At 53.2% G+C, this 19,695-nt stretch overlaps 7 protein-coding genes across 7 annotated transcripts; 5 read left to right on the top strand and 2 right to left on the bottom strand.

Annotated features, from left to right (window-relative positions):
• Positions 1-565: 565 nt before the first annotated feature.
• Positions 566-6,612, top strand: CAOG_07634 (hypothetical protein; the record flags this gene model as incomplete). Its single annotated transcript, XM_004343458.2, has 8 exons — positions 566-4,785; positions 4,888-5,080; positions 5,178-5,253; positions 5,343-5,450; positions 5,541-5,633; positions 5,725-5,853; positions 5,946-6,045; positions 6,144-6,612. The coding sequence occupies 8 exons, from the start codon at positions 566-568 to the stop codon at positions 6,304-6,306; spliced, it is 5,082 nt and encodes a 1,693-aa protein (XP_004343508.1). The 3' UTR covers positions 6,307-6,612.
• Positions 6,613-6,844: 232 nt separating this feature from the next.
• On the bottom strand, positions 6,845-7,430 carry CAOG_07633 (hypothetical protein). Its single transcript, XM_004343457.2, has 2 exons — positions 7,222-7,430; positions 6,845-7,060 (listed from the first exon to the last, which is right to left on the bottom strand). The coding sequence occupies exons 1-2, from the start codon at positions 7,420-7,422 to the stop codon at positions 6,911-6,913; spliced, it is 351 nt and encodes a 116-aa protein (XP_004343507.2). The 5' UTR covers positions 7,423-7,430; the 3' UTR covers positions 6,845-6,910.
• A 344-nt stretch (positions 7,431-7,774) lies between these two features.
• CAOG_07632 (hypothetical protein) lies at positions 7,775-8,813 on the top strand. Its single transcript, XM_004343456.2, has one exon. It carries the CDS (start codon positions 7,824-7,826, stop codon positions 8,754-8,756), a length of 933 nt encoding a protein of 310 aa, XP_004343506.2. The 5' UTR covers positions 7,775-7,823; the 3' UTR covers positions 8,757-8,813.
• Positions 8,814-10,023: 1,210 nt separating this feature from the next.
• On the top strand, positions 10,024-12,109 carry CAOG_07631 (ugp2 protein; the record flags this gene model as incomplete). Its single annotated transcript, XM_004343455.2, has 8 exons — positions 10,024-10,152; positions 10,248-10,430; positions 10,567-10,766; positions 10,878-11,061; positions 11,168-11,395; positions 11,481-11,720; positions 11,801-11,905; positions 12,005-12,109. 8 exons carry the CDS (start codon positions 10,024-10,026, stop codon positions 12,107-12,109), a joined length of 1,374 nt encoding a protein of 457 aa, XP_004343505.2.
• A 246-nt stretch (positions 12,110-12,355) lies between these two features.
• Positions 12,356-14,277, top strand: CAOG_07630 (mitogen-activated protein kinase organizer 1). The gene is made up of 10 exons (XM_004343454.2): positions 12,356-12,446; positions 12,578-12,698; positions 12,891-12,996; positions 13,071-13,119; positions 13,224-13,260; positions 13,352-13,441; positions 13,517-13,584; positions 13,652-13,760; positions 13,836-13,950; positions 14,060-14,277. Exons 1-10 carry the CDS (start codon positions 12,377-12,379, stop codon positions 14,219-14,221), a joined length of 927 nt encoding a protein of 308 aa, XP_004343504.1. The 5' UTR covers positions 12,356-12,376; the 3' UTR covers positions 14,222-14,277.
• A 148-nt stretch (positions 14,278-14,425) lies between these two features.
• On the bottom strand, positions 14,426-16,917 carry CAOG_07629 (protein phosphatase 1F; the record flags this gene model as incomplete). The annotated part of the gene is made up of 8 exons (XM_004343453.2): positions 14,426-14,863; positions 14,951-15,094; positions 15,202-15,390; positions 15,477-15,585; positions 15,685-15,793; positions 15,877-16,406; positions 16,593-16,796; positions 16,850-16,917. 8 exons carry the CDS (start codon positions 16,915-16,917, stop codon positions 14,426-14,428), a joined length of 1,791 nt encoding a protein of 596 aa, XP_004343503.2.
• A 652-nt stretch (positions 16,918-17,569) lies between these two features.
• Positions 17,570-19,642, top strand: CAOG_07628 (import inner membrane translocase subunit TIM50). The gene is made up of 5 exons (XM_004343452.2): positions 17,570-18,406; positions 18,555-18,659; positions 18,761-18,859; positions 18,945-19,289; positions 19,426-19,642. The coding sequence occupies exons 1-5, from the start codon at positions 18,032-18,034 to the stop codon at positions 19,549-19,551; spliced, it is 1,050 nt and encodes a 349-aa protein (XP_004343502.2). The 5' UTR covers positions 17,570-18,031; the 3' UTR covers positions 19,552-19,642.
• The last annotated feature ends 53 nt before the right edge of the window (positions 19,643-19,695 follow it).

The following is a 19,695-nucleotide window of genomic DNA, read 5'->3' as shown; positions in this document are numbered from 1 at the left end:
GGGATTTCCCCATCATACTCTCTCTCTCTCTCCTCTCCTCTCATAGCGTCCTTGTTTCTCCCTCTTCACCGTCCATCCGTCTTGTTGATCCAGTTCGCAAATTCGCAGGGTGTGTGCGTTTCTTGCTGCGTGGCTCCCAATTTTGGCGATTTTCGTCTTTTTTGTTTCCTTTTCTCTTTTTTTGATCTTTCTTCAAAGTTTCGTCCTTTTCTTTGTGTTTTTTTTTTTTCCTTTTTCTTTCTTTCGTTTTGAACTCACTTTCGATTGTTTTTTCTTTCTTTCTTCCTTTTCTTCTTCTTTCTTTTCTTCTTCTTTTTCTTTTCCAAAATCCAAAAACAAATCAAACCCACTTTTTTTTTTTCTCCTTTTCTTTGTCTTTTTTTCTGTTTTTGTGTTTTTTTTTTTTTTCTTTTTTCTAGTTTTTTTCAAATCTTCTTTTCACACACATTTTGCTTGTTTTTTTTTTTTTTTTTTCTTTCAGCTTTCCACACATTTCAATTTTTGGCATCCAACATCCATCCAACATCAAACATCCAACAATCCAAACAATCCAAACAATCCAACGATGGACGTTCCTGCGACCGACACCGGGTCGCTGCGGCAGGCGCTTGCCGAGCTCCGTTCGCTCGCCTCCGCCGCTCAATTTGCCAACGTCAAGGCAGCGCGCCTGGTCGCCCTCGCCAGCGCCGTCCTCGACGAGCTCGAGCGCGCCAACCTCCCTCAACAGCAACAGCAACAGCAGCAGCAGCAGCAGCAGCAGCTTCAGACACGCAACCCCCAGCAGCAGCAGAGATCTGGCTCGCTGCTTTCCCGGTTTGGCACCCAGCAGGATTTCGTCAATGCGTTTGCGGGCTGCCGCGTTCTGCTTGCGCTCCTCTCCTCGGCGGCGCCACTTCCAAAGCAGCAGCACCAGCAGCATCAGCAGCAACAAGCACCACCACCACCGCAGCCGTTGCCGCAGGACGCGTGGAAGGCAGTCGCGTTCCGTGAGGGCGCAATGCGGACACAGTTCCTCGAATGTTCCCAAACAGTCACCGCGCTCTTGCCGCAGGAGATCCAGCAGCAGGCCATTGCGCTCGCGGCCACGGGCTCCATCTCCATGATTGCTGCAGCAACTAGCAGCACCAAGCCCGCCGCCGCGGACGCGCTCTATGGCAACGCGACCGTCCTCACCCAGCAGCGAAGCCCAGCAGCAAACCAAAAGCCCAACAACAACAACAACACCAACAACAACAATGGGTCCTCGCTGTCCCCGGCTGCAGCGGCGGCGGCTACCATTGCTGCTGCAACCAACATTGCGCAAAAGTCGCCGGACGAGCTGGCGAACGCCGGGCTGCGGGGTCAGCGCGCAATGCTCTTCTGCGGGCTTCACTTTGACGACGACGACGCGGCGGACGTCACTGCACTCAAGTTCATGCTCACCGACATTGTCCAGTACATGCTGCTGCAGCTCCAGCCAAAGACTGCACCCGCGCTGCACGCGAATCTGCTGCGCTCGCTCGTCGCAATGTTTGATCGCCATCTCAAGGGCTCGCCTCAGTCCTCGTCGTCCTCGTCGTCCTCGTCGAACGGCAGCAGCAGTCTCACGTCCGCCCCGCCGTCCGCTCCAAGCAGCTTCTACCATGCTGGCAACAAGCAGGGCAAGAGCAGCCAGCAGCAGACCGTCCTGCGATGCCCGCGCGTCCCCTTCTTTGAGCTCGATTTCCCCGACCCAAAGCCGCTCGGCGCAGGCGGCTACGCCTCCGTCTGGCGCGCCATCTGGCAAGGCGACGAAGTCGCCGTCAAGATGCTCAATTCGCCCGGCATCCCTTCCGGCGACGCGGGCATGAAGCTCGCCATCAAGGATCTCATCCACCGCGCAAACCATCTCAACCACCAGCTCGGCGCAGGTGGTGGCGCTGGTGCCGGCCACAATGCGGGCTTTGTTGAGGCCGACGACGACTCGGAGGAGGCACGGCAGCGCCGCGAGGGCATGAAGCTTGCTCTGCAAGAGTTTGAGCATGAAGTCTCGGTGATGGAGCGTCTCTCCCACAAGAACGTTGTCATGCTGTACGCTGTCTGCGCAGAGAAGGGCAACCGCTGCTTGATTATGGAAAACTGCGCCGGAGGCAGCCTGTATGATTACATGGTCACCCAACGCGACAACATTCTCGACGTGCCGTGGAAGCTCCGAGCCCGCTTCATCAAGGAGGCTGCTCTCGGCATGGCCGCGCTGTACAAGCACTCTCCGCCAATCATCCACAACGATCTCAAGACCTCCAACCTGCTCCTCGACCAGGACTTGCACGTCAAAGTGTCGGACTTTGGCCTGTCGCGCTTCCGTCAGCAGGCTCCCACGAGCCCCGGCCCCGGTGCGGGCAGCGCGTCAAACAAGGCCTCGGCAGCCAATGACAAGCTGCAGCACCAGCGTGACCTCGGCATGATCAATGCTGCGCTCGGCCGCGTCCTGTACGCCGCCCCAGAGCTGCTGGTTTCCCAAAGCCGCTCGGCTGGCGAGTGGTTTGCCAGCAACGCCCCGGTCAACGAGGCCTGCGACGTTTATGCATTCGGCTGCATCATCTGGGAAGTCGTGCACCGTGATTTGCTCTTCTGCGACTTGGCCACCATGCAGGTCGTTCCCGACCAGGAAACGGCCATCATGGAGATTACGCGCCTGAAAAAGTCTGGCGTGGCCATCACGGTCGAGCCCCACATTCAGAACTGCCCGCCAAAGTTCAAGGAGCTGATTGAGCGCTGCTGCGATGTCAACCCTTCCAAGCGCCCCAAGTTTTCCGAGCTTGTCGGCGAGCTCACGCAGCTCGAGACCAAGCTTGCAAGCGTCGAGTACTGCCAGGAAATCAACAAGAAGGGCGATTCCATCCACCCCGAACCCTTGCCTCAACGCTTTGATGCCTACCGTCAAGACCAGGCGGCACCCCTTTCCCGCCATCAGCTCAGCCTGCGCGCCTCGGAGCGCAAGATTGCGTCCCGCGACTCTGGTGGTTACGAAATCCTGGACGCGCTGCCTTCGGTGCAAAGCGCACAGGTCGCGTTCGAGCGAAACTTTGTTGGGCCCACACCGCATCAGCAACAACAACAGCAGCAATCACCAGCGCTTCCTCCGCGGTCCAATTTGAATCCTGCAGCAGCTCAACAGCCCCAGCAGCAGCAGCAGCAACAAAAGGCGGCGCAGACCACTGGAGGACAAGGGCCCGCCACTGCACCCAGGAAGAAGGTGATGCTGCTGCCCAACCGGCCCGCAGCGACGCTGCCCAACGAGAAGGAGGCTGCCATTTACGAGCTGGCTGCCAGCTTGCCGGACAGCGCTGCCCTGCCTCCGGTGCCTGCCAAGCCTGCTGCGCTCGCATCACGTTTGAGCTCTGCCGTGCCCAATGGGCCACTGCCGGCTTCTCCTGGTCCTGGTGTCCGCGTCCCAGCCGTCCAGAAACTCGCGGAACCAGCTGCGCCGAGGTCGCCTTCCATGCTGATTGAGGCGCCCTTGGCTGCTCCCTCGCGCCCGACTGCCAACAAGCCTGGCCAGCAACCGGTATCGATGGCAGCGGGTGCCTCGGCCGCGTTGGCACCTACGCCTCGCGGAGCCACACCCGCGCCAAACGTCTCTCCTCCGATTCCAGAGACGTTGGTCCTGGGCGAGGCTGCCCCTCACACTGTTCCAAAGCTCTACCTCGACGCAAACCTTGCACACTTGCAGGACTTGGCAGAGGACAACGATCCCGAGGCCCAGTACCAAATGGCGCTTCGCCACTTGACTGGCTCGGGTGGCGCGACCAAAAACCTGACCGAGTCACTGAACTGGCTCAAGCGAGCAGCCCGCGACGGCAACCACCCCATTGCCTTGTATGAGCTGGCCATGCGCAACCTGCATGGCATCGACATGCCTGCGAACGGAAACAATGCATTCCGCTACTTTTTCCGCGCTGCTCGCGCCGGAAACATGTCGAGCTTGCGCTGGGTTGGCCATTGCTACAAGACTGGCACAGGCGTCAAGGAGAATGTGGCTGAGGCGCTGCGCCTCTTTAGCGAGGGCGCCGAGCTCGGCGATGCGGGCGCCCTGTATGAGCTTGGTCAGTGCCACGAGCTGGGCCTGTGCGGCGTCACCAAGGACCCCGCCCGTGCTTTGGAGTACTACACTGCCGCGCGTGCACAAAACCACGGAGATTCAATCTCGCGCATTGCGCAGTGCCACATGGACGGAAGCTTTGGCTTCCCGCGCGATCAACCCGCTGCGTTCCGAATGTTCATCGAGTCCGTCAAACACGATTCCTTGGAGGGCTTGTGCTGGCTCGGCGCTTGCTACCGTGATGGTGTTGGTGTGGAAAAGTCAATGGCGCACGCCTTCAAGTGCTATGAAAACGCTGCGCTGCGCGGACATGCGCGCGCCCAGCGCAACCTCGGCTGGTGCCTGTACGAAGGACATGGCACTGCAGTCAACAAGGAGCAGGCGCTCAAGTGGTACTTCCGCGCGGCTGCGCAGAACGAACTCACAGCACAGACATTCCTGGCATGGTACTATTCGCCAGACTCGCAGCACCCCGCCGCCGATGTCACCACTTGTCTCGAGTGGTATCAAGCTGCCGCTCTCAACAACGACGTCGAGTCCATGGTCAAACTCGGTGCTGTCTACCGTGACGGCACTTGGGGCGTCCCTGTCGATCACCAAGCGGCCGTCAAGTGGTTTTTGCGAGCTGCCGAGGTTGGCAACAGCAGTCGTGCGCAGCGAAATCTTGGCTGGTACTATGCCAACGGCAATGTGATTAAGCGGGATGTGGCACAAGCGATCAAGTGGTGAGTGTGAACAACATGGTTTTTTGTGTTTTTGTGTGTGTGCGTTTGTTTGTGTGTGCAAACCGTGCTCACTGGTTTGGGTATTTGTACTTCCTTCCACAGGTACTCGCGAAGTGCCGAGCAGAACGATGGCCATGCCCAATTCTGTTTGGGCTGGTTTTACCTTCATGGCGACGGCGTGGCTCGTGATGTTCCAACTGCACGCTCATGGTTTGAACGCGCGCGTGACAATGGCAGCAAGGATGCCATCACACAACTGGAGAAGATGAAAGACGGTGACTTTGACAGTCAACCCGTACGTATCGTTCGCTCTGCGTTGCAACGAAACAAAAAAATAGTTTGATAGGTTTGTCGGGCCTGACAATGGTTTGTTCGATTTGGTCGTGACACAGGAGCCGCTTCGACAAACCATCTCCACTGTTGCACCACCCAAACCTTCCCTTCCTAAAGGCCTGAACGCTGCGCCACGTAGGGATCCGTTTAAGTGTTTGTTGCTTTGCAGCTAATTTTGATGCATGATGTTGACCTCGTTGCTGTTTATTTTTTTCCCGATGTAGTGCCCGCCGCTTCCTACTTGGAGATGTCGCTCAAGGACATTGCAAAGGCCGAGCGAGTCCCGCTCTCTCGTTTCCTTGATCTCGCTGCCACCCAGATTGAGATTCGCGGTATGTACCTTTTTATGTTACAGTCGAATGCAAGACACGCTACTGATTCTAACTGGTTCTTCCGATGCATGTGTTGTCTGTTCCATGTAGCGCTCGGCCGTGAGAGTGTGCACAAAGTTGCAGCTGCTCCAACTGCCAACACTCTGCTCAAGGATGAAGTGACCAAGAACGGATTCCAGCCTGGTGAGGCCAGCAACTTTGCATCTTGCGATTCGTGCGATTGATTTTTGGATTTTGATGGCTGACCGACTCGCTTGAATCCTACTACTTGCAGCGCTGCTTCAAACAACGCTGAGCACCGCGGACATTAATGCTGTTTGCTGGCTGCTTCGCCGCTTCTTGCAGAAGCTGCCCGACGCCGTGATTCCGCTTGCCTTCCAGTCGTCTTTCTACGATGCTGCGCGTACGTTGGCGTGCTGAATGGTGCTGAGGTTTATGTTCTGTCTCGTGCTTTTGACTGACTTTTCTGGGGAGGGGGAATTTGTTTGTTGTTAGGTCGTACCTCTGATCGCGTGGCTGCTTTGTCGGGACTGATTTCAAAACTCCCTGCTGAGCATATCGCAGCGCTCAAGCGTTGCGTCCAGCATTGTGCCGTGTAAGTGTTCAACTTTAATCTGCTGTTTACGTTGTGTGAGCATGGGCAGACTCTGACTTGCCTCTATGCATGTTGTTTTTGTTCTGCTGCTTTGCCAGTCTTTCGGCGAGCATCGAGTCTCCGCAAAATGCTCTGCAAACGCTGGCTAACATCTTTGGGCCGCTGATTTTGCGTGGAGCCGATCTGTTGGACCAGTCCAAGCTCCCGCAGCAAGCCGAGCTTGTGCTCGTGCTGGTGCAGAACAAGGACTCGCTGTTCTAAGTGCACACGAGTTCTTTTTTCCCCACTATCCTGATGCTCTTTTCCTCCCTTATTAATCTGATTGCCATTTGCTTCCTCTTTTTCGTCGATGTGTTGTTGTTGTCGATGTAGTCTCTTTTCTGTGTTTTGTTTTTTGCCTACGTTCTACCTTTGCCATCTCTTGTCGGCGCGTGTGTATTCTTCCGCTTGACGTTGGATGGCATGTAGTTTTGTTGCAGTGTTTCGTGTTTGCCATTTTTTTTTTTCGGCGTGCTGTGCCGCGCTTTTGTTGTTCTCGTTGTGACGTGTTTTCAACACAGACCCGTTTTCTGGTTTCTTTCTTTTGCCGACAGCATGAAGTTTTGCACCTTTTGCTGGAAAGAGCGTGTTTGAGTGCCAAACAGACGGAAGACCGAGGGAACAGCTCAATCCGATCGGTTCCGCCCAGCAAAACCCAATACCACATCAAATGCGAATCTCACGGTAGTTCGACATCAAACTACGTGATATGTTGATACCCATTTGCTGAATTCCCAGTAACGCAAGTCAAGTCAAAAAGTAAGTCTGAAAATTTTGTAATGGAACCACCGAAAACGTTAACAATGAACACGTCGTCGCAAAATCCTCATCCTCGTGCGAACGGCATCATTGGGTTTGGCCGTGTGAGGACCCACAAGAAGATCATGAGCTGGAGGAACGGGATGCCGATGATGAGGCACCAGCCCCAGAATGGAATCGACGAGAGCCAAGCGCGAGTGGACAACGACCACGACAGCTGCCGAACAAGCGCAAAAAAAGCCAGTTCAATCCAAAGTCAATGCAAGTCAATGCGATGCAATACAGAGTGAGGTTGAGGTTGCGGTGGAGAAGGCGACCCCGCTACTCCCATCGTCAAACCGTTTGGGTTGCTTCACACTGCACTGTGCGCGTTTGTACCTGAGCTTGCCTGTCGATCGCTTGCTGGTACTCGTCGAGCTGGCTCTTGGAGAGATCCGTGTAGACTGCATGCCAGTCAAAGATGTAGCTCAGGAGATAGAGCCACACAATGAAGCTCAGTATCAGAAACACAAACGCGAAACGCTGTCGGAAGTTCATGTGGCCGCGCTTTGGGATGGACAACAGGAGACTGGGGGGCATCCAGCAGCGGAAGAGGGACTGAAGAATTGAATAAAAGGATTTGTGTGAAGGTGGGTGGGGTGGGGGAAACAAAATTACTGAGGAGTAGAGGAAGCAGAAGGGGATTGAAAAGAAACGGGAAAGCAGCGTCTGAGAAACTGAGAAGACGAGTCGTCCCACACACAAATGGTTGTACTGGAAGTCGTTGCTTTGATTGACCAAAGTGTGTGAACTCGTGGTACAGCAAAACGCAGGCAAGCATGAGTGGATCTGAGCGGTGCGCCGAACGAATGAATGAAACTGAGCATGTCAGACCAAACTTCAACATCTCAGAAAAACGACAAATCTGAAAATGAAATCAGTCGTTATTGTATTTTTTTGTTTGTCGACTTGTGAAGTTTTGACTGAAACGCTGAGAACATATGGATCAGATTGTGTTTCTGCTGGACAAGGACGGACGCGAGCACAGTCCAGTCGAGCTCACTCAAGCGACGCCGTCAAGCCACCACGCAGATGCACTCCACGCATACTCAACAGACCAGGCGTTGCTGGGATGGTCGATCGAGCAGCTCCACGACGCAGCGCAAAAGCAGGGACTGATCCTCGTGTCCCCGTCGATCTGGCAGGACTGCCCGAACGTCGCTCGGACAACCGCTACTACTACTACTACTGCGACTACTACAACGGCTGATGCGACTGGAGCGCTGAATCATGAAAACGAGGGGCTCCGAACAACCCCGGAGACGAGGCACGCGGACAAGGCGTTTGAAACGCGCAAGTACGCAATGGATGTGCAGGGCCAAGGATGCCACCAGTACGTGTTTGAGCATTATAACAAGCTCCAGCTGGTGGGCATAGCGCCATCACACGCGATAGTAACCGGAACTCTCGCGGAGGGAGCCGAAGCATCAACGGTCGTTTCTGTCAAATTTGCAGCGCTGCCGCTCATCCGGCCAAAGAAGATGGAGTCGCGACATGCGCAGCAGCCATTGACCACGTTGGCCGAAGTGACCATGAGCGACGGGCGCGTCTTCCGACCTCGTATTTGTATCTACGGCGCGATTGTCGAGTTTAACGAACGGCTTCTTGCTCAGCCAGACTTGCTAAGAACGCATCCCACCACAGCCGGATACCTAGCGCTCGTCATTCCACCAAAGTATCCGCCAAAGCGCCAAGAGGGCGACAAGGCAATTGCCCTGCTGAGCGAGGCAGAGTACTTGGAGAGGCTAGCAGCCAGTGGTGCGTCGACCTCTGCCCGAGCTGCAGCTTCTGTCCCTGTGTCAGAGTCTTCATCATCATCATCAGCAGCAGCAGCAGCAGCAGTAGACGTCGACACCACCCCGATGGAACACTGAGACTGCGTGCTCTTTTTGTTTTGCATTGTTTCTTTCGTTAATAGAACTTTCACCCGACTGTTCATGTGCATCGCTCCATTCAGCGTTCTATCGAACGCTTTCACTGTGTTAACAAACGGAGTTTGGTTGTCCTTCCAACCCCTTCATCTCAGCAGCACAGATGCTCTCGCACACTTTTTTCCGGCTTTCAATTGGAGATCTTTTCCCCTCCCTCCCCCCAACCCCCTCCATTCACACTTTTCAAAAAGCAGCTCGTCCCTACTGCTCCAACCGCTCAACAGGACGCAGCGAGTTATTCTGCTCTCAAAAATCCACAAAAATCCACAAAAATCCCCAAACAATCCCAATGCAAACCCACTGTTCTTTTTTTATTTTTTATTTTTATTTTTTTTTTATTTTTTTAATGTCCAACCCGCCCTCCTCGTCTTCGCCCTCCTCGTCGACCGCCGCTCATGGTGGTGGCGAGCCGCACCCGCTGCACCCGCTGCACCAGCGCGCTGTCGGCACTGAGCTGCACCAGCCGACTGGCCGCGGCGGGCTTGTTCTGTCGGCACTGAGCTGCACCAGCCGACTGGCCGCGGCGGGCTTGTTCCGCGGTCGCCGAGCATGTCGACGCTCTCCGAGACCAAGTTGGACAACGCGAGCACTCACATTGCGCGCGACTGTGCGCGGCTCATCGAGACTGCAGGCACCCCGCTCCTGCGAGAGAGAGAGAGAGAGAGAGAGAGAGAGAGAGAGAGAGACACACTACGAAGCACAGAGTACCCAGTGAGAATTAGAATGTGCAGTTGAACGCAGACTGAAGTCGAATCGCACGGCTTCGGTCACTGTTGTTCATTCACCACAGTTCACAGTCGCACTTCACGACCCACCCCCCTCAGTCACGACCAGCTCCATTGAAGAAAAAGCATTGTGGGGCAAAACGCAAACCCAGTTGGTGTCTCTGGTTTGGGGATTGGGATTGGGGATTGGAGAGGACTTTGTCTGCGTTTGATGACAGTGAAGCAAAGTCACTGAGCAGTGCACACTCTTTGCGACCGCCTGAGCGGAGAGCGTTAGTGGGTTTCGTATAGGAAGGCTGTTGTGGTAGAGAAGGGGTAGGGGGAGTGAGTGAGCGAGTGAGTGAGTGAGCCAGAAAACTGAGACGCTGGGACGCGCTTCGTCTGAGCAGTTGTGACTCATTGCGGGGCAAAATAGAAGCATATCACCATAGTCCTCGCCTCCTTGTCTCTGTTGTTTGCTCATTTGTGTTTCTGCTGTTTTCCAAATGTTGCAGGAGGCGACGGTGCAGCTCGACAGCTTCAAGGGCCTCTTCCGCCGATTCCTGCAGGAGGGCGCTCAGACAATCCAGTGGGACAAGATCAAGCCTCCGGCTGCAAACATGGCACGTTCGATTGTTTGCTCCAAGCTCAAAGATCAAAAACGGACACCGATTTCGCATTTCGGATTTTTTTTTTTGGTTAACTAACCAGTTTTACTTTTGTTGTGCAGGTGCTGCCGTATGCCAGCCTCGACAAGCCCAACGACCACGACATCAAGGGGTTGCTTGACCAGCTGGTGGTCATCAAGCTCAACGGTGGTCTCGGCACCACGATGGGCTGCGTCGGCCCAAAGTCTGTCATTGATGTTCGTGACGACATGACCTTCCTTGATATGACTGTGCGCCAGATCGAGGTACGTGCATCATGGAGGATTTTGTTGTGAAATTGGCGAGTAGGTCTATTTTTTGTTTGTTCCCTGTCGTTTTGTGAAGCGCGACTTTGTGAGTGGTGCCGGAAATTCTCACCTCCGCCAATCTTTCCGCATTCAGTACCTCAACAACCGCTACCACACGAACGTGCCGCTCATTCTCATGAACTCGTTCAACACACACGAGGAGACGGATCACGTCATCCAAAAGTACCACGGTTCGACTGTCACGATTCTGACCTTCAACCAAAGCAAGTTCCCCCGCATCAGCAAGGACACCCTGCTCCCTGTGGCCAAGAACTACCTCGATCACGAAGCTTGGTATGTGTGTGTGTGCTTGGACCTTTCTTCCCATGAGAATTATGTCTGTGATGGACAATTGCAACCTTTGTCCAATTTTGTGCTCATGTTTGCGTTGTGTCTCCGAAACAGGTACCCTCCGGGCCATGGTGACATTTACGAATCACTCGTGGCTGCGCCTTTCTTTGAGTCGCTGCTCTTGCAAGGCCGTCAGTACGCCTTCATCTCGAACGTGGACAACCTCGGCGCCACCGTCGATACCTCGATTCTGAACTACTTGATCAACCAGGCACCCAAGTGCGAGTTCTTGATGGAGGTACGTTGCTTTTTTGGTTGAGCGCGTGGCTCGGCTGGGAGGATGTAGCCTTTGAGTTTTTGCAACTTTCACCCAACTTCATCCTTGTGCGCTTTTACCGCCGCAGGTCACCGACAAGACCCGCGCCGACATCAAGGGTGGCACGCTGATCGACTACGAAGGCAAGACCCGACTGCTTGAAATCGCACAAGTGCCCAAGCAACATATCGACGATTTCAAGTCCGTCACCAAGTTCCGCATCTTCAATACGAACAATCTGTGGATCAAGATGTCCGCCATCAAGAAGGTGGTCACCAACAAGGAGCTCGAGCTTGAGATTATTGTCAACCACAAGGTAAGACCCCACAGATTGATAAAGACGCTTGCGGAAGCTGGCCCGCCAACCTTGTTTTTGTGATTTCTGTATTCCTTTTCCGCAGAACATGGAGTCGGGTGTCAACGTCATCCAACTCGAAACGGCTGTTGGCTCGGCCATGAAACACTTTGAGAATGCAATTGGCATCAACGTGCCCCGCTCGCGCTTCTTGCCCGTCAAGAACACGTCGGACTTGTTCCTCGTCAAGTCCAATCTATACCACCAGGAGAAGGGCACGCTCGTCATGAATCCAAAGCGTCTGTTCGAGGTTCCCCTCGTCAAGCTGGGTGACGAGTTCCGCGTGGTAAGGAGACCGACGGGCTCGTGCAAGGTTTCGTGTGACTGTTCTGTTTTGCAGAAATGACTGACCCGGTTTTTCCACAGGTTTCCAAGTTCTTGGCGCGCTTTGCCACGATTCCCGACATTCTCGAGCTGGACCATTTGACAGTGACTGGCGATGTCACCTTTGGCCGTCATGTCTCCCTGAAGGTGAGAGCACGAGTTTCAGTGGATCAATTGCTGTTGATTTTTTTTTAACCTTTTGTTTTTTGCTTGTTCGATCTGCTCACTCTCTCCTGGTGGTAACAGGGCACTGTCATCATGTGCCACCACGGCGATCGCATTGACATTCCCGTTGGCGCAGTGCTCGAGAACAAGATTGTTTCCGGCAATCTCCGCATCCTCGACCATTAAGACCAAAACTCAAAGCCGACTTTTCGCGTGGCGTACTTGTCTTTTTGCTTTCTGCATGATTTTGTGTTGCATTTGTTTGTGTTTCTTGCTTTGCACCATGCGTCTTCTGTGTGAATGCTTCCGTGCGTGTTTTCGAAAAATTTATGTTCCATCTCTGTTCTCCCCAGTTGTTCTTGTCGAGCCAATTTGTTTTCTTTTTCCATGCTTAATTTGAGAATGAGGATTTCAGTCTCAGTCTACGTTTGGAGTGACGTTCGCACGACGCGCATGTTCGATCCGACTCCAGCACGAACGCTGAAGGGCCACCAAGGCGCCGTGACAGCCGTCCGCTTCAACCGTAACTCGACCGTTGCATTGATGTTGAACTTGGCGATCAGACTCTGATCTTTGAATGAGTTGAGGGGGCGGGGGTTGGGGGTTGGTCATGGACGAGTCCACTCATTCACATCGGTTTCATGAGGCACACAGCGGCTGGAACGTACTGCGTGTCGGGCGGTGCAGATAAGACAGTCAATCTGTGGAATCCACACTCTGGCATGCTGCTCAAGACGTACATTGGACATGGCCACGAAGTGCTCGACCTCGCAACGTAAGGAATTCTGAGACAAGATCACAAAAATGCTCAGAACCTTTCCACTGCATGACTATTCTGTGTGGAATGAATCGAAATCAATCTCTTGTGAACCTATGGAGCCTGTGACCACGGAGAATCGGCCGATCTGATGGGAAATCTAACTTTTCACTACTGGATTTGGTTTTTTTGTGTTTCAAATCATCGCAGAGCGTCCAACAACGAGTGGATTGTTTCATGCGGCGGCGACAAGACCGTCATTCAATGGGATGTAGCGAGTGGAAACATACTGCGCAAGTTACGTGGGCATCTTGCGGTACGTGCTCATTCGATGCGAAACGAGAGCGAGTCAAACTTTGGCTGAAAACTCAACACCGTGTGCTCCTGCAGCGTGTCAATTGTTTAGGGTTGAATGCAGATAATACGGTAGTTGTATCAGGTTTGTGGATGTCGCGCCATCTCTGGGTTTCTTCGACTTGTGTCAGTTTTGGCTGTTTCTCACTTTTGCACATTTGTGATTGCCGGGGTTTTTTTTGTCTGCAGGATCATATGATGCTACAGTTCGCATCTGGGACTTGAAGTAAGTGTCGTATCTCACACTTGAATGAGCTTGTAGGGCACCATGAGTCCTCGCTGATTTGGTGTTTGTTTTTTGTTTGTTTTCGCTGCAGATCCAATATGCGCGATCCCGTACAAACCATGAAAGAAGCCAAGGATAGCATATGTAGCATTCATATCATGAATCATGAAATGGTTGTCGGGTAGGAACGAAGAGTCATGAAAATTCAGGATGGTGCTTTGGCAGCGATTTTCTGACTTTGGAGTTTACATGCCAGATCGGTTGATGGATCTATTCGAATCTACGACGTCCGAGTTGGGAGAGTGACAACTGATACCATTGGATGTAAATATGCGTGGTGGCTTGCCCATGCCGTCATTGTCATTGCACTCACCTCTGCGCGTTTTTGCAGCTCCTGTTACTTCCGTGCGGTTCTCGAGCGATGGAAACTGCATTCTTGCCTCGACTCTTGATAGCGCTGTGCGGCTTCTAGACAAAGACCTCGGAAAGCTGCTCGGAACGTAAGCCTCCTACAATGATTTGATTGGAACTTGTGCGCGGATGCTAATGTTCGATTCTCGCTCGATTCTTGATAGATATTCCGGCCACGTTAACGAGTCCTATAAGCTGGACAGTACGTTTGCTCTCAACGATTCGCATGTCCTGAGCGGATCCGAGGATGGCAAGCTTTTCGTTTGGAGCCTTGTTGAGGTAATTATCGAACGCCGTGCAAGAAGATTGTCTACAACATATCTGGCCTAGTATTCAATCGTGTGGAGAACCCTTGGCTCCAACTTGTGCGTTATTTTGACGATGGCAGGCCAAAATTATTCAGACCATCGCCGCGCACAAAGGAGCTGTTCAAGGCGTCTCGCACCACCCTTTCGAACCTAGCGTGCTTACTTCTGCAGTGGACGGGCTGATCAAAGTGTGGAAACCGCCGGCACCAGCTGAACAAGATGAAATTCCCGACTACGACTAGTTAATCACAATCATTTATGACATCTTAAGACCAAAAAACACAAGTAACGAAAAAATGATACAACAAAATCACACAAGTTCGCGGCTACATAGAAACGAGGTATGGAAGAACGAACGCACAAAATCCAACATCCACCAAAGAAACAAAAAAACAAAACAAAAAGAAAAACGGACAATCAACAGCTACAGCAACAACCAAAAGTTGTTACATATTCATGGCTTGAGTCACTTGCGCATGTCGTGCAGGTTCCTTGTTCAGCGAACTCAGGGAGGCGGCGCGTTGCGTCGGCGTGTCGAAAAACACAACAACAATCGAGACATTGTCGGTCGAGCCGAGCTGCAAAGCCTTTTCCACCAGAGCCTCGGCAACACCATCGCCAAAGCCCGTTCGAGCGCGATACTCGCTGACAAAATGGACGGCGCCGTTGGCATCCATCACGTCCCACAGTCCGTCGCACGCCAGGATGAGGAATTCGTCGCGACCGGGCTGAAGAACCTCGTGCACAACATCTGGAGTGCCAATGACGTGCTCCTTCAGTTGCTTGTCGCCAATGGCTCTGGCGACCGCCAACGTGCCGTTAACACGCCATCCGCCGTAAAACAAGACCATGCCACCGGATTCTTCAATGCGAGCCTTTTCAGCCTGTGGGACGGAGCGCGCGTCAAAATGAACATGGATTTTGCACGCGAGAGAAGAAGGTTGTTCACAGCACTGCGAGCAAAAACTAACCTCGTCGTTGGGTTTGTGCGGTTTTGTCAGCAAAATCCCGGCGCCGTTGCGTGCGAGCACAGCCTGCGAGTCTCCCAGCCAGCCGACATAGAGATCGGTCCCCCGAACCAAGGCGCCCACGCATGTGGCACCACTGGACCAGTTCTGAATTTTGGCAAGTCAAAGTCCAAGGTTAGCAATGCACCAACGCACCCACACAGAATCGGAAAACATGTTCAAAAAGGAAGGGGGGGGGGGAATGCCTCTACTACCTCGCGATTGGCTCGCTCAAGAAACAGCGCGTCGGTGCGCTCAAAGCCACTCTTGACAGCGTCTTCGGGCTTGGCAGCAAACGCGGCATCTCGAACAATTTGGACATGAACGTGATTTTTTGCATATGCAGCCGCATCGACACCACCGTGTCCGTCGTACACGGCAAAGTAGGCTTGCATTGGGTGGGTCTGTCGCAATTGGAGAGGTGTACACCAAGTAAGCGGATGAGTTCTTGTTACCGTCAGAAATAAATCCCCAAACGAACCGCACGTACATCCAAGCCCATTAGTGTGTTAAGATCTTCAATCACGACATGACGATCCTCCATGGTCGACCGTTTGCCCTGAGCCGCAAAAGAATGCGTGTCAAACTTGAAGGGTGGTCTGCCGCAAGCACAGCAAAAGATGGAGCGCAATGTGAGAATTACAGGCTACAACATCAACCACAAATTATATATAAAAAAAAGCAAAAACACAACATACAATGGAATGGAGCCGCGACGCGAAGAGGGCTCGCTGGCTTTGAGGGCATTTTCAATACTATCTACAACCCAGCGCGCGATCGCTCGGCCGTCTAACATGTTGTCGTTCTCTGTCAAAGAAAGTTGGCAACACGTTAGAGTCCAGCAACGCACAAGGCACAACGAACAGAACTGCAGCAGCAACAAGGCTCACTCGAATCTTCTAGTTTGAACTGCGACAGGTCGGCTTGCTCGAGCTGATCCACGACTAGCCGGCTTAGACTCGGGAACGTGCTGGCATTCACAATCCAGTGCGACGGCTCGAGCTGGACGCTAGAGATCGAGGTGAACGAGGCGCGCGGGCTTTCACCGACCTCTGGCGTTCCTGGGAGCGGCGAGTTGCCGAACGTTTCCAAGCTGGTTGAATTGCTGTTCGACCTGCTGAACGGAGCCGAACTTCCAGGGAAGGATGAGCTCGGTCGGAATCCTGCCGGCAGCGAATTGAACGCCGGTCCAACGGCACCAATCATACTTGAAGACCTCCCTGCAGGACGATCAACAGCAACCTGCTCGATCGACGCCACTGGCGGAGTGTACATGGACTGGTGCTTGCGACTGTCCCGCGACGACGAGGATGAGGACGCGGATGAAGAAGACGAGGATGATGATGATGATGAGCCTGCTCGATGCGAGTTGAGCGTGTCATTGTACGCGTCTGGCAGCACACCTGAGAGCGTCGATACTCTGTGAAATTGAGCGAGCGACCGATTCAAAACAAGAGTGTGTGTGTGTGTGGGGGGGGGTGAAACAAAAACCAACGGTGAGTGAATGAGAATTGAGAATTGCTACCAGATTGTTGAAGCGAGATTGAGAATGAGAATGAGGTGAGACCGAGCGAGCGAGCGCGCCACTTGCCTGAATTTGAGGTACTCTGCGGCAATGTAGAGCGCTTCAGCCTCGAGCTCTGCTGCCGAGATGGCGTCTGCGACGGGGATGCTGGCGGGAAGGCCCGTGTCGCCCATCGTCATCTTCTTGAGAAACTCTTTGTGCTTGGTGAGCATGTCCCCGCGCAGGTCGTTCGACCGCCGTCGTCGCGCCTGATGCTGCTGCTGTTGCTGCTGTTGCTGTTGTCGGCTGAACCGACGGGAGCAGGGACCATCAGCCCGCCAACGACGGCAGCGACCGACGCGTCCAGATTGCCTCCTCCTGCGCTGCCACTGCCGCTGCCGCCAGAGTACGGCGCCGCGCTCGACATCGGTTTTTTGTGTTTTGTTTTGTTGAAAATGCAGACTTTGAAGTGAAAGACAAAACCTTCGCTGAGTTTCAAAGTTGGATTTTGCTTTGTTTTTGTGTTTGATTGAAGTGAAAATTTGGATTGGAAAAAAACAAAAAAAAAAAAAAAAGGATTAAAAAAAAAATTGACAAAAAGCGAAAAAAAAAAAAAAAAAAAAAAAAAAAAAAAAAAAAAGAGCGAAAAAGAGCGAAAAAACTGAGAAAATTTTCCAAAAGTTCAGACAAAATGTTGGAAGAGAAAAAAAGAGAAAAACGAGGAAAAACGAGTGACGATGCATGAAAGCAGAGATTTGAAGCTTGAACGGGGGCAGATTTGGTCACGAACAACGAACTCCTGGTTCGAGATCTTCTGTACGACTGTGACCTACTTACTACATGGGCTACTGCTACGAACTGCACGAATTCATCAGCAGTGACAAGTCATACGATCGTTCATCCATCCATCCTCTCCTTGATTCAATGGACTTGCAGCCAGAAACTCCCAATTCAACTCGCTCTCCGTCCTCCTCCTCCTCCTCTTCTTCCGGCTCGCACTTTAATTCAGACAAACAAACTTTGATGATTTCCACTTCCAATCTCTCTATGATGAGATCCTCCCCATCCCAGTCATTGTTCTCCATCTTATTCTCTCTTCTCTTGTCTTTTCGGCAAATGCGTCGTCTGCTTGTCGCGCGTGCTGCCGTTTCGACTGCATTGACCTCGTCATCATCACCATCGTCCTTCCGACTGACGAATGCCGGTGCCTCGCTGATGACTGCGGCTGGCCTCTCGTCGTTCGCCGCCGCTGCTGCTGCTGCTGGTCGTCGTCCTGTCTCGGCGTTCAGCAACACTGTCCACATGGCAGCGACTGCATCCGCCACTTCCGCTCGCGCCACCACTCGCGCCACTCCCGTCACTGCTGCTAGTGCTGCTAGTGCTGCTAGTGCTGTCAACGCCACTGCTCGCGTCTCTGCCGCTGCTGCACCGGTGCGAATGTACTCGCTCTGGGCCTCGTCCACTGGCGCCCGTTTCAACCGCTCGTCCTCGTCCTCGTCCTCATCACAGGGCTGGACCTATGGACGAGTGGCAACCGCTTCATGAGCACGGCTGCGTTTGGCTCTGGCCGTGTGCTCACGGGCGCGCGGGTGGTCGCCCTCGCCGGCGGCACGCTGCTCACCGCGCTGGGCTCGTGGATGATGGGCGGCGTGGAGGGCCACCACGACCTGTTCCAGGCACTCTATCCGGAAGACGCCCGTCTCCGTCAGGCTGAAATCACCAAGAACGTCTACGCCGATGACTGGGTCCCGATCGCCTACTTGAAGCGCTCGGCCGATCGCTTCCGTGCCTTCTTTGAAACCTTCAATGAATCCCAGGAGGAAAAGCTCCTGCCCGATCCGCTCCCCGTTCCATACAACCGTCCCTACACGCTGGTTCTCGACTTGGATGACACGCTTGTTCACTCGTCGTGGAATGTGAGTCCTTTTGCGGCTTGCTTTGTTTTTGGTTTTAGTTTTTGTCGTTGTGTTTTCGTTTGGTTTGCGCGGGGGGTGGGAGGGGGCTGTCTCCATCGATGTCGGTTACTAATCTTCTATGACTGTTGGATTCTCCTTCGTCCCACAGCGTGTTAGTGGCTGGAAGACTGTGAAACGCCCCGGCATCGATTTGCTGTTCGCTCACCTCGCGCCTTGGTACGAGATTATCGTGTTCAGCTCTGCCTACCCTCCGGTATGTGTTCCAGCAGTGTTACATCATCGCGGCCGTCATCTTGCCGCGCACCTGCTAGGCGAATTGGACATTGACTCTTTGTTTTTCTGCCTTCCTTGCAGTACGCCAACCCCATTCTCGACAAGCTGGATCCCCAAGGGTATATCTTGTATCGCTTGTACAAGGACTCTACTCGCTACTCTGGCGGCAAGCACATTAAGGCGAGTTTGTTGGTGCTCGATGACTCTGTAAGCCACAACTCCCAACACTAACGTATCGATTGGTGATGCCTCTACCTCAATGTAGGACTTGTCCAAGCTCAACCGCGACCTTGCGCGTGTCATTTTGATCGATGACGAAGCGGAGGCCTTTTCGATGCAGCCGCACAATGGCATCAAAATCAAGCCATTCCAGGGCGAGGCGAACGACCGCGCTCTGTTCGAGCTTTTGCCCTTCCTCGAGCTGATTGCCACCAACAACGTTGCAGACGTCCGAACAGTCATCAAGGCGTATGAAGGCAAAGACCTGATTGCCACCTTCCGGGAAAACCAAAAGCGAATTATTGACGAGAATCGTCGCCGACAGCAGGCCGCGCAAGAGCGAGCGGGTCGGCTACCTGGCCTCGGTTATCTCGGTCGTTCTGCTGAATCTGTAAGATCTGGCTTTGCAGCGTAGTGGCTGAGAGAGGGCTTGCTACGGCAGTTTTTTGTTTGTTTTGTTTTTGCTCGTTGGTTTGTTTTTGTGTCTCGCTCGAGTCTCATTTTCGTTTCCTCCTTCCTTTGTATAGGCCAAGCCAGCAGCCGAAGCACCCCAACAATCTACTACTGCACCAGCAGTCGAGCCTGCCAGCGAGGCTGCCCCTCAGCCATGGTTTTGGCAGCGCTGGTTTGGAAGCGCACCCTCGTCTGCTTAACTTGCTTTGAGTTGTTGATGCTGAGCATTGTTTTTGTGCTTCGAATTGACCGCTATTGTCTCTAAATATCGAAAACGCTTGATTCTATCAAAGTTCGATGGACGCCGATCAGCGTTCGATGGACGCGGTTTAAAGAGAGAGAGA

Source organism: Capsaspora owczarzaki (assembly GCF_000151315.2).
Source record: "Capsaspora owczarzaki ATCC 30864 unplaced genomic scaffold supercont2.14, whole genome shotgun sequence".
Classification (NCBI taxonomy): domain Eukaryota; class Filasterea; order Ministeriida; family Capsasporidae; genus Capsaspora; species Capsaspora owczarzaki.
This window is presented reverse-complemented; position numbering and strand designations above follow the sequence as displayed.